The sequence below is a fragment of the Hippopotamus amphibius genome, chromosome 3, assembly GCF_030028045.1.
Source record: "Hippopotamus amphibius kiboko isolate mHipAmp2 chromosome 3, mHipAmp2.hap2, whole genome shotgun sequence".
Taxonomy (NCBI): domain Eukaryota; kingdom Metazoa; phylum Chordata; class Mammalia; order Artiodactyla; family Hippopotamidae; genus Hippopotamus; species Hippopotamus amphibius.
In genome coordinates, this window is record NC_080188.1 from 155226629 (window position 1) to 155238758 (window position 12130).

Sequence of the window (12130 nt, forward strand, 5' to 3'; positions counted from 1 at the left end):
TTGCTGAACCAAACATGTATGAATTTTGCTCTTAAGGATATGAGGATATTGCTTCATGGGGGAGAGGTCCAGCTGAGTCTCTTAGCCTGTAAAGCAGAGAATTGACCCCATTGGCTTGACCTCTAGGGGTGGGGGCGGGGGGTGTCTTGCAGGTCATGAAGACATATCACATGTACAATGCCGACAGCATCAGTGCTCAGAGCAAGCTAAAGGAGGCGGAGAAGCAGGAGGAGAAGCAAATTGGAAAATCTGTAAAGCAGGAGGACCGGCAAACCCCACGCTCCCCTGACTCCACATCCAACGTCCGCATTGAGGAGAAGCATGTCAGGAGGAGCTCAGTGAAAAAGATCGAGAAGATGAAGGAAAAGGTGTGTAGGCTGTGGCAACTGTAGGGGCTGGGGGGAACATTCCAGAAGTCAGGACGATAGGAATTTTCCAGTAAGTCCTATGGAGAGCAGAACAAGGAAGCTCTGGGTTCCTTTAGTGCCTGATGACCTTGCTGTCTTATCCTAGGTATTGGAAGAACTCGGGCATCTGCAGCAGGCAAACAAGAAACAGTAGTCGCCTTTCCCAAGCCTGGGAGGGGAACCGTAGACCTAGGGTTTGGCTTCAGATGTCAGAGGCAGATATAGTGACACCTCCTTCAGGGCAGCGGTGCAAGGATGGAGAATGGAATTTACAGATAGAGCCAAAGTGGGACACGCATCTAAAGTAGGGAGCCTCATTACCCTTTCCTGGATTGATCTACATTATGCCCTTGAATCTCATTAAACAGAATTAGAACCCAATTTAATGCAGATGCGCATAGGGAGTAGCAGCACAATTGTGGTTCTCGAATGTACTGTACTTTCATCTTTTAGAGAACAACCTCCCCTCTTAAAAAAAGAGAAAAAAAGTAACACTGAACTTTTGTTCCCTTTTCAGCGCCAAGCCAAGTATACAGAGAATAAGCTGAAGGCAATTAAAGCTCGGAATGAGTACTTACTGGCTTTGGAAGCAACCAATGCATCTGTCTTCAAGTACTACATCCACGACCTGTCTGACCTTATTGATGTAAGTGCTTAAAGCCAAGGGTACAAGGGGTACAAGGGTGCCTCTTTCCTGGTTTTGAAGATCTGGTCAGGAGTCCCCCAGTTCTATTGCTCAGGCATCTTAGAGCATTTTGAGACCAATTATTGAAGATGGCAGCCATGATCCCTCAGGGGCTTGCCAGGTACCAGGTACCAGGTGAAGTGTTTTATACTTTTTTTCATTCAATCCTCACTAGAATCCTGGGAGGAAGGCATTTTTACCTCCATTGTTACAGATTAAAGTTCAGAGAGTTTAGATGACTTATCCAGAGTCAGCTAATAAATGACAGAAGCAAAATTGGTACCTAGGTCTGATTACTTAACTCAGGCTCACAACCACTGTGCACTTCTGTCTCCTAGGAAATATTCCCTTAGATCAGCTACTTGCCCATAGAAGTGAGTGACAAGAGCTAAAGGGTTAGAATGTCATACCTTATGTTTATATAGCACTTAATATTTCTCAGTATTATCTCATTTGATTGTCATGTCACCCTTTGGGATCAGTATTACTATCTCCAGCGTGTAGATAAGGAATCTAGGTAGGGGTCAAAATGGTTCCTGCCCAAAGTTAAACTGCAATTAGAGTCCTAGTCAGGAAAGTATCCAGATTCCTCTGACATGTGGCCCATACACCTTGATGTGGCACAAAGATGACGCGAAAAGCAGGATATTAGGCTCATGTATTTTGCATGGGGTAGGCACAAGGGATAAGGGTTTTGTCTTTGGCCTTACGGGTCTGCCTTGGCCTTGTTTCTCCTGCTGCTTCTCCTCACACCTTATACTTAAGTCTTGGCAATCACTCTCACCTGCAGACTCCAGTCTGGTCCACTTCTGAGCCAGTCCTGGCTGCAGCTGCATAGGTACCCCCTTCCTCACCTCTCCCTCCTGTCGTCAAAGTGAGGGGCCCAGAGCCAGCCGACTCAGCATCAGCATCCCAGTCTCCAGGGCTTCAGGCAGACCCTGGCCAGTCTCCTCTCAGAGGCCTGACATTTGCCTCTGGCTGTCAGCAAGCAGCAGCTGGGTTTTGCAAGCCTCCGGCCAGACCTCACATGCTTGCCTGTCTACCTTGGTTTCTCTGGGAATGAACCTGCCACACTTCACAATGTCATGCGTGGTTCTGGTCTAAGATTCACTGTTGTGTAACTAGCCGGGTGATCTGGGGCTTGTCGTTTGGAGCTGGTTTGGAACTCTTCTCTCTCCCCTCTGCTCTCTGGCAAACTGAAGAATTGGGCTAGATCATTGAGTACTTAAATCTGGCCTCATATTGGAGCTTCTTGGGGAAAGTTTCTAAAATACAGATTTCTGTCTCCCTTCAGCCAGGGCTTTTTGAGTCAGTAGATTTCAGCCTCTTAATGCCCTGGGTGTCATCGTCTCACTGGGTAAGTGGAGCCCCGATCCCTGTTTAGGCCCTGCTTTGTTCTCTCTGCTTGTTGATGCCAATCTGAACACTGTCCTTCAGTGGAGGTCAGAGCCCTAGACAGGATCCTTTCTCCTTCTTAGGGGAACAGCTCCTCATTGTTTTTAAGAGAGGCCTGTTCTCAGCATGAGGAAGAGAATCACTTCTTTCTTACGCTCAGTTTCTGCTGTTTATCTCATATTTGATAAAAAATCAGCCCGGGCAGTCTGCCACACCTCTGCTACTGGTTTGTCCTTTTCTCTTTCTTTTGCCTCCAGGGTAGCTTTCGTTCCCCTTTAACCAAAACCCTGACCTCAGGGGAAGAGAGGGGCTACTATAAGTCAGTCACAACCCAACGACCCTCCATCAGATGTGAGTAGGTGTTTTGAGGTCCGTGCAAGAAGCAAGCTCTTTTGCTCCTTATTCTCATCATCCTGTCTTCACGAGATGCTGTGTGAGGTGCAGTCTGCCGGCCTCCGTAGTGCTCAGCCAGGCCATGGGTCTAGGTCATTATGAGCAAGTCCATGCTGGTAGTGTTCCAGGCCACACAGAGAGTAAAGTTGCTCTTGTTTTACTTTGTTTGTTTGTTTGTGTTGTTTTTGTTTTTCCTGGAGTGAAATTACTCTTTTTAAAAAAAAAAGCTTATAATTCTGCTCTACAGATGTTCAGTAAGTATTTATTCAGGATGAGGCTATGTTCTTAGCAACATCAGGGGTACAAAAAGAATAAAATAATTCTTACCCTACAGGTATTCACAGACATACAGACAGATCATTTCTATGTGACTGGCTAATTGCAGCACCAGAGCTAAGCACAGGGGGCCCTAGGACAGTGGTTTTCAAACCATAGGTCATGATACATTAGAGGAATCATGGAATCACTTTTGACGTATCTTTTTTAATGAATAAACTAGACTAGGATAGACTAGACTAGAGTAGAATGGGGAAGAAACTATCAGGGTGGATTACACTAGTAAGGTTAAATTTTATTTGGTGAAATGATTATGTTAACGGTGTGTGTGTATGTAACAATATAAGATGTATTTCTTACTGTAAGTTGGAGGTCAAAATACATCTGAGAGCCACTGCACTAAGAACAGAGGAATGTCTTCTAGTCTCTGTAAGCTCCATGAGAGCAGGAACCAAGTCTCCTCTTTACTTTAACACATACATACATGATACATAAGTATAGGGTGTATTGCATAGCTGAGCACATAATCTGTTTATTGAAGGAAGAAAGGAATAGAAGGAGGAAGAAGATGATTTCCTAAACCAAGATTTTTTTCCTTTTTATGCCTTTCAGTACTGTTTTAATTGAGATCTAATTTGCATACAGCAACTGAACTTGTGTTAAATTGCAAGTTGTGTTGAATCCTATACCCTTGTAACTTACAACTCTTTCAAGATGTAGAATATTTCCATCACCTCAAAAAGTTCCTCTTTTCTCTTCCCAGTCAATCCCCCACCCTGAGGCAACCACTGTTCTAATTTCTTTCACTATGAATTAGTTTTGCCTGTTATAGAACTTCACAAAGATGGGATTTTTATATAGTATATACTTTTTAATATCTAGTTTCATTTGCCCAGCATGATGTTTTTGAGCTCCATCCATGTTATTACACGTATCAGTAGTTTCTTGCTGATCTGTTGCCATAAAAATGACCAAAAGGATGCTTTGGCCATGAACCAGCAATTAGACCAGGAGTGAGTGGGGAGACTGGGTCCCTTGGCATTCTGATCTCAATAGTATCCAGAACTTGCTTTAAGATGTGGGATGAAGCTTGTGCCAGTCCATTGCCATCTGTGTTATGGACACCATTCTGCCTCCTTCCTGGTTGTGTCGAAGCTCAGTGTGTGCTAAGGCATCAAGGATAAGTTAGAGTGATTTTTGTCGATGTCAGTCCATTGACACAAGGACTAGCCCTTGACTTCTTTTTATTACATAGTATAAGATTTAATTTCGGACTGTAGGAATCCAAGTGAGGCATCTGACACACACCAGGAAAACCTTGACTTCAGGCCAAAAAGATATTCTGAAGTGACTGGAGATAGTCTAAGAACCACAGGCTCCCTGGAATGTGCTTCTCTCCCCCAGGAGCAGATGGATGAATGAAGAACCGGGCCTTGTCCTCCTGGAGTGTTGTAAGTGCTGTATGCATGGGCAGAGTGTCTGTAACACCATGTGCACCCAAGTCGGACAGAAGGGAACCCAGCTTTCTCAATAGGACATTTTATGAAGGGCAATTATTTCTTGCTTCTCTGCAAGCTTGAAGTGGGTGTTTCTTTTCTAGGCCTTCTCTAGAGTCTCTGGGTGAGACTATCAGCTGGTAAAGGGTTAATGAGCTGTCAGTTCAAGTCATCACACATCTGGAAGGGCTATCATTAAATTCTTATAAAAATTTGATTTCCCCTGAGAGAGTTTTCATCAAACATTTATATAACCCAGAAATGTCCAGGGGAGCCCGGCGTGGCCACAGAACTCATCAGAAGCCATGGAAAGCATACTCTGTCCCCACTGTAAGCAAAATAATGTGCTGCCTCTACTCACTGGGATTCTACCGGGAACAGGGATGAAATATTCAAATCTTGTTTACCTAACCTTGCGAGAAATTGCTTCTTTGTCGAAGCCTCAGTTTCTGGCTGTTGCCCTTTCAGATATGTGGATACCCAAGGCTCTGGAAAACCTATGCCGAATCTCCCTCGTTGGCTGGAGGCATAGAGGTGCCAGAGGGCACATTGTGAACAGACCCCCATGCGCTGGCACAGAAAAGCTACAGAGCAGTTATATAATAGAGACAGTGGACTGGCCCGAGAAAGCTCCGTGTCTTCCGTAGGCCATCCAGACTGAGTAGAACAAAAGGCTTCAGTGGCCACATCTGCCCACTTGACTTAGATCAGTACTCAGCCTAAGTAGATTATTTCCTTGGAGGCTAGAATCTGTACTCCTAGCATCACTCAATCAACTGATGTTTATTAAATGCCTACTGTGAGCAAGGCCTAATGGTGAGGGATGCAAAGAAGTAATAAGACACTGACCAAGGCCTCTCTTTGGAGCTTGCCTTCTGTTGGGGTGATGTGAAGTGACGAGTCACAGAATGAGGGACTGTGTTCTGCGTCACATGAGAGCTACAGAAGAATGTTGTTCTGAGTAGAGGCTGAGGTCAATATACGCCAGAGTTGCAGGGCTGGCTGGCTTCCTGGAGGCTGAGAATTTGATTTGGATCTTGAAGATCGGGTCCAATTCCAACAGGTGAAAGGAGTGAGAAACATTTTAGGAAGAGAGAATTCCCGGAGCTGAAAGTCAGTGGACTTAGAGATATTGGTGATTGGTGTTTAAGTGTCTGCAGGGTGCCAGATATATGTAAATGTGTGTCAGCCTCGCAACAACCTCTGAGGCTGGCGTTATCCGCTTGTGAGGCTCAGAGAGGTTAAGTAGCTTGCTCACAGTCATATGGCTGATTTGAGGCCTCTGCTTTTCTAATACTCGACCCTAAACAAAGAGTATGTCATTGGATTAGAACAGAAGCATCTGAAGAAGAAAATAGAGGGAGATGATGTTAGATGGTCAGATCAAAGACGAATTACACTTTGTTCTGGCTGTTGACCTTGTTTAGCTTCACTGAGCCTCAGCTTTCTGGACAATTAAAATAATACCAACCTCATTGGAGTTACTACACAGATTAAAATGTAGAATATACATAAAGCTCTTAGCACACTGGCATATAGTAAGCACACTTAGTAAATGGAGGCATTTTTAAATTTCCCAACAGAGGAAAGTGGACGTTAATTTAGAAAAAAAAAAGGAGAGCTATTATAGGTTCTTCAGCAGGGTAGCAGGCATAACAAAAACCATATTTTAGGACAGTGAAGCAGATGGCACTGTAAGATGATAAGAGTATGAATTAGGGTAGAGGTGATGAGAATGGAGAGGAAAGGGGAGTTACCAAAAATATGTAAAAGTTATGAGGCCTGCCTCCCCCTAATTCTCTTCTGCACTGAAAATCTCCTCCCCACTCCCACCCCCGCATGCTTGCTCAGCCCTGTGGGCAGCATTACTTCTGTTCATCAGACTTACAGGCATGGAGTCCATCATCGGGGTCTACACAGAGCTAGTCAGGAAGGTTTACAGGTTCAAGGGAAGCTTGGCTAGACCGGCAGCGTCTCCCAGGGGAGGAAGGGCCCCTGCACGTGCAGCCTCCCAATCAGCCGCTTTTGTCTCGCTTCCCTCCCAACTGAATGTGATGTCTTTCCATCCTCCGCCCCTGGTTACGCTGTAACTGCTGTTCTTCTGCATAGCCAGGCACCTGCCAGGGCCTGCTGGCACTGAATCCAGAGCCCAGCCCGACAGGCACTCTGTCATGGGGCTTCTTGTTAGATGCCAGGAGGAAGACGCACATCACATGCTTTTTCTTCCCAATAGTGGCTGCTCCCCATGTGATCATGAAGAGGGGGAAACGCTGGGGGAAGAGTTATATTAATGCCTGCTTATGGGGTGAAATGGCAATCAGGCAGGTGGTCTTACTCTATCCATGGATTCTTCTCTGATATTTCTTCTCAAGTTCTGGATCTCAAAGCTATTTCAGCAATAAAGGGGATCATGGATGGCTGAGGAATTTGGATCTCTGGGTCCTTTGGGAGGGATGGGGAATATTGTCATAGAGTTACAGAATGCCATTGCTGAAGAGGGCCTCGGGGATTATATTTAGTCCAAGTATTTTCAGACTTTTTCTCTAGCAGAAGAATTCTTTCTTCAAATCAGGCCTTACCTAGAATCCCAATATATTAAATAGAAGAAAAAGAGCAGAGCTGGTTTGGTTGAAGCAGAGGTAGGAGGCTTCAAGTCCTGCTAGTTGGGCTGCCCTGTTACCCTCTTCTCCAGGGCAGTCTGAACACAGAACCGTAGAGCTCTGGGCTATGGCTTGAGCACCACTGACCTGGCCAAGTCTGTTCATTTTACAGTCGAGGAACTGGGTTCAGGAATGGGGAGCGGCTTTTCCAAGGTGCTTGACTTCCTGTCCAGTGCTTTTTGGTACTGTTGCCTCTTACATTCCATTTTCTTCCACGTTCCTTCAGAAAATCAGAATTCTTTAAATGATGTGAATTTTCCCAGTGAGACTTATGTTCAGAAGTTTTTGGTCTTATAAATGCTGTCGGGCAGGAGCTTTAGTACGGAAACCCTAGTCTACAGCTAAGGCCTGTCCTAGAATGTAGGGAGTTTGCCGGGAGCAGGGGTTGATGACCAACAGGGTCAGCCCCCTGTCCCCACATTCATTTCTTCTCTCACCTGGAGTTCCCTTGCAACTCCAGGTTGCAAGATTTCTGAACCCTCAATGCTGAAATGGCCTGGCTTGGTTGATATATGGTGATGAAGTCGCAGTAACCCTGAGGGAGTGACAGGCTATATTTTTATTGTTGAATTTTGTTATAATGGTATCCCCAGAGGAACCTGAAAATAGAAGAATAGTCTCCTTAACTCCCAGCTCTTTCATGTTTACTGAATAGCATAATTAAATAATTTCATTTTGTCCCAACGAGTCCTCTTCTTTCCGACCACTTCACAGTCCTCTAAGGCAGCGGTCCCCAACTTGTTTGGCATCAGGGACCAGTTTCGTGGAAGACAATTTTTCCACGGACAGAGGGTGGGGATGGTTCAGGCAGTAACGCGAGTGGTGGGGAGCCATGGGGAGCGGCAGATGAAACTTCGCTCACTCGCCCACCACTCACCTCCTGCTGTGCGGCCCCGTTCCTAACAGGGACCCCTGTTAGGTTGGGTTGGGGATCCCTGCACTAAGGAGTCCTCCATATCGAACTAGGAGTCAAGAACTGAGAACTATCACCCAGAACATGGAGGGTCAGCCTTCTTCCAGCTGCACAGCTAGTCTCATTGTCAGGCTCAGCTCTCCCCTGGGGGCACCCTCCCCCTCTGCCAAGCCCTGTGGCTGTCCATGGTTTGCTCACATGCCTTCTCCATTCCACAGCAGTGCTGTGACTTAGGCTACCACGCTAGCCTGAACCGTGCACTACGCACCTTCCTCTCCGCTGAGTTGAATCTGGAGCAGTCAAAGCACGAGGGTCTGGACGCCATCGAAAATGCTGTAGAAAACCTGGATGCCACCAGTGACAAGCAGCGCCTCATGGAGATGTACAACAATGTCTTCTGTCCACCTATGAAGTTTGAGTTCCAGCCCCACATGGGGGATATGGTGAGGCCCTCTTCCCACACCCACATCCCCAAGGGGCTTGAGCTCACGTGTGTCTAGATTTATTGCACTCAGGCCATGTTATTCTGGGGAGGGCGAGGCCTGGGGCTGGCTTCATGTCCGGTGGGTGAAGTCCATTCCAGCCATTCAGCAAACAGCTCCTGGGTGCCTGCTGTCCAGTAGGCTTGACCGTTGACATTGGGGATTAGAGCCCTCAGGGATCATACAGTCAGCTGAGCTGAGAGTTAGAAATATGCATATGGAGGGGCCCCCAGAGGGACTAGCAGGATCAGAGGAAGTGAAAAACAGCCAGTGTGTTCTAAAAGCTACTAAGAGTCCAGTATGGCGAAAGGGAAAGAGGGAAGTGGAGGCCTCCAAATGGTGAGGCCAGAAGTGAGGGCTGAGATGGGGCCAGATACTAAAGGCTTCTGATGGGTAGGGAGGGCTAAGCAAGGTGATGACGTGATCTTTTGTCACTTGGCAGAGTTCTGAAGGATCTCATTCTCTTGGGTTTAGAAGATTGTTATAGAAGGTATAGTTTTGCTTGGGTATCAAACAAAAAAGAATGGGTACCTACAAAAAGGACAGGAGCTAAGATGTCATCCCTAAGAATGGCTATCCAGGCAGCGGTGCATGAACATGGGGGCCCTGTTTCTGACTTTTCACCTCTGATGACCAAAACAAGAAGAACCTAAGTAAACCAAAGTGAGAGGAGTGAGAAGCTCTTTCATTTTCATTACTGTGAGTCTTGTGGTTCCACTTCTGCTGGTTGTACATACACATCAAAGTGAATCTTATTCCTGGGGTAGGAGCCACCATTTGACCTGTGGGTTAAATCAGAAGGAGGATATATAGGCTTACATAATAGAAGAGCTCAAGATGGATCTTCATACATGGTTGGGTTTAGGAGTGGGAATTTTATCAAGACTTAGTTTTCTCTCTCTGCTTCATATCCTGTGTGTTGGCTCTGTTATCAAATAGGCTTTTATCCAATGGAGGCAAGGTGACTATATTTTGAGCCTTATCTCCTTGTAGATTGAAATCCAGCAGAAGGAGTATGTGCTTCCCTCCTAGAAGCCCCCACAAACGTCTCATTGTGTCTCCTTGGTTCTGAGTGGGTGATGTGCTTAACCCTGAGCCAATCACTGTGGCTGGTATCTGCAGTCGGCTGATTGGCTTATGCCTAAGGCCACGTACTGTATCCCCAGGTTGGGGAGAGCCCCATCCAAAGCATACAGCCTGAGTTGTGAGTGGAACGTTACCCCCAGAGGACAGTCAGGCCAAAGTTACCAGAAGAAGGAGGAATGAATGCAGGGTGATGGAAAAACAACAATGGCCTCTCAACAAGGGAATGGTGCTTCTGTTAAGATTAGCATCCAGCTGCTTTTTAGAAAACCCTGCTCCAGAATGACAACTGCTGCAATGTAACCGGTGGATTTGCTATCATCAGTAGGCCACAGTGGAGACTGGGACATTTCTATCCAGAACACAAAAATATGGAGATGATTTCTTTCCTGCTCTCCTTCTTGGGGAAAACCAAACCATTTACGGTTTGTTTCCATCACTGTCGCTTAGGAAATGTCAGCATCTGAACAGATGGGGAAGTGAGATGGCAGCATGTGCAGTTAGAATACGGGGGAGGGGTGTCACCAAGCCCCAGGAAGCCCCATTCCTCACCTGCCCTGGCTTCTGGTCAAACTTGCCTTCCAAGCCCCTTCTGCAGCTGCCACAGAGATTCCTTCCCAAGAAGCAGTGGAACTTGGGGACCAGCTGAGTGGAGTGATACATTTTCTGGTGTTGACTGAGTTGCCTTCTAAGCCAAACAGCTTGTCTCCATAAAGGGGGATTCCAAACGCTGGGTGCTCAGGCCCCTTCCCAGCCCTGTCAGAGCCTCATTTCCATCCTCCAGAACACAGCTGGAATGCATTACCTTGCACCCCGGTAGAGGACCACTGCCAAAGCATGCATCAGCAGTCCTGCTGCTTCTTAAAGACACAAGCATGGAGGTGGTTTTCCCTCCATGCTTCCTCCCTGTTACGTCGAAGGCACTGTAAAAATCAGTACTTCAGTCTTCTGCCTAGTCCCTCCCTTTGTGTGATATAGCCGATCAGTGGCTGAGCTAGGCAGGGGCCAGGGCCAGTCCTAGATCTTGCAGAAGTTTTGCATTCCATCCTAGCCTTCATGTGAGTGGAAAATAAAAAGAGATGAGAGGCCGAGTCTTTCTTGGTCCCTGCAGCTATCTATCCCCCATCAGTGAGGGCTGCCTGTAAACTGTGGAGGCAACAAGAGGGAGCTGCCTGCAAGTCCTTGAACTAGGGCCAAATTTCGGGTGGCATTCTGACCGGAAGCCCTGAAATTGGCCAAGGCCCCACACTGGCTGGTGTTCTGGGGCACTCAGCATGAACTGATGCCAAGCACTCTCAGATGTACTGGGAGGAGGTGCTTGGCTCTACCCTTGGTCCCCCCAGAGACTTGTGGGTCTCTGAATGCCTGACCGGTGACATCAGGCAGCCAGAGAGTTTCACTATTGGCACTAACCCATCCTGGCCACCGAGCTTTCTCCATTGTGTCTGCTTATCCAAGAGCCAGAATGAAGTCAGCTCTCTTCAGATCTGAGAGCTGGCTCAGGCCAGCCTCTCAGCTGGGGGAGGAGGTCAAGGCAGTTGAGAGCTTAAAAGCCAATGGAGGAAAAGGTCAAGTCCCAGCCCCCTCCATTTGAAGAGAAGTTTTGTCTTTGCAAGCAGGAGAATGGTCTTGGGCATGTGACTGTGCCCACTCATCGCTGGGGAAGGAGGAGGCCAGTTCTATCCAGATGTCCCTCTGCAGACGAGAGGCTAAAGGACACGTGGTGGCAAGGTGACAGGAGCTGCCTCCACGTGGTCCTGTCTCCCGATCTGCCAGCCTTCTGTTCCTCATCTGTCATCCTGGGGACCGTGGGTGACCTCATGCCCATGCCATTGCCGTGGCCCCCTCGGGAGACAGTGGCGCAGCCATCCCCTCACACGGGGGGAAGCTTGTTGACAGCGCTCCTTGGGGGGAGGGCAGACTCTCCCACACAGATCTGGTGAAGACCTGGAGTAGAACGATGGCTTTTTGAAAATGCCACGTTCCACCAGATTCCATGCCCTCCGGGGCCCTCTAGCATAGCCCGTGGACTTGTTCCTGGCTTCACGCTTTCTCTCACTGAGTCAGAGCTCTCATGCATGGCCCAGATTTATAAACACATGCTGGCTGCCAACAGCGGCACGTTAGCCTCCTGACCCACTTCTCTCCTGCTTTCACTGTGGTGTACAGCAGGGAATGAAGGAGGGGCCAGAGAGGTGGCCACTTGGACCTCTGGCAGGAAATCCTCCCTGTGCCAAAGCTTTGTGTATCTGGAGCCGGGACTGCCTAGGACACTCTCCTCTGCCCCAACTCCGGTACCTTGGAGCTGCAGGCCCTGTACAGACCTGCCCCTGCCAAGCA

General features: G+C 47.5%; 1 protein-coding gene across 9 annotated transcripts in view; it reads left to right on the plus strand.

Annotated features, from left to right (window-relative positions):
* The window catches only part of SRGAP2 (SLIT-ROBO Rho GTPase activating protein 2), a 233688-nt gene that overhangs the window by 163890 nt on the left and 57668 nt on the right, over window positions 1–12130 (plus strand). For 8 of the 9 annotated variants that reach the window (XM_057727357.1, XM_057727352.1, XM_057727349.1 and 5 more), the window contains 3 exons: window positions 153–368; window positions 925–1053; window positions 8444–8668. In XM_057727357.1, coding sequence (XP_057583340.1) covers window positions 153–368; window positions 925–1053; window positions 8444–8668 — 570 coding nt within the window. The remainder of the gene's footprint in view (window positions 1–152; window positions 369–924; window positions 1054–8443; window positions 8669–12130) is intronic. The other variant, XM_057727350.1, reaches the window with a different exon arrangement.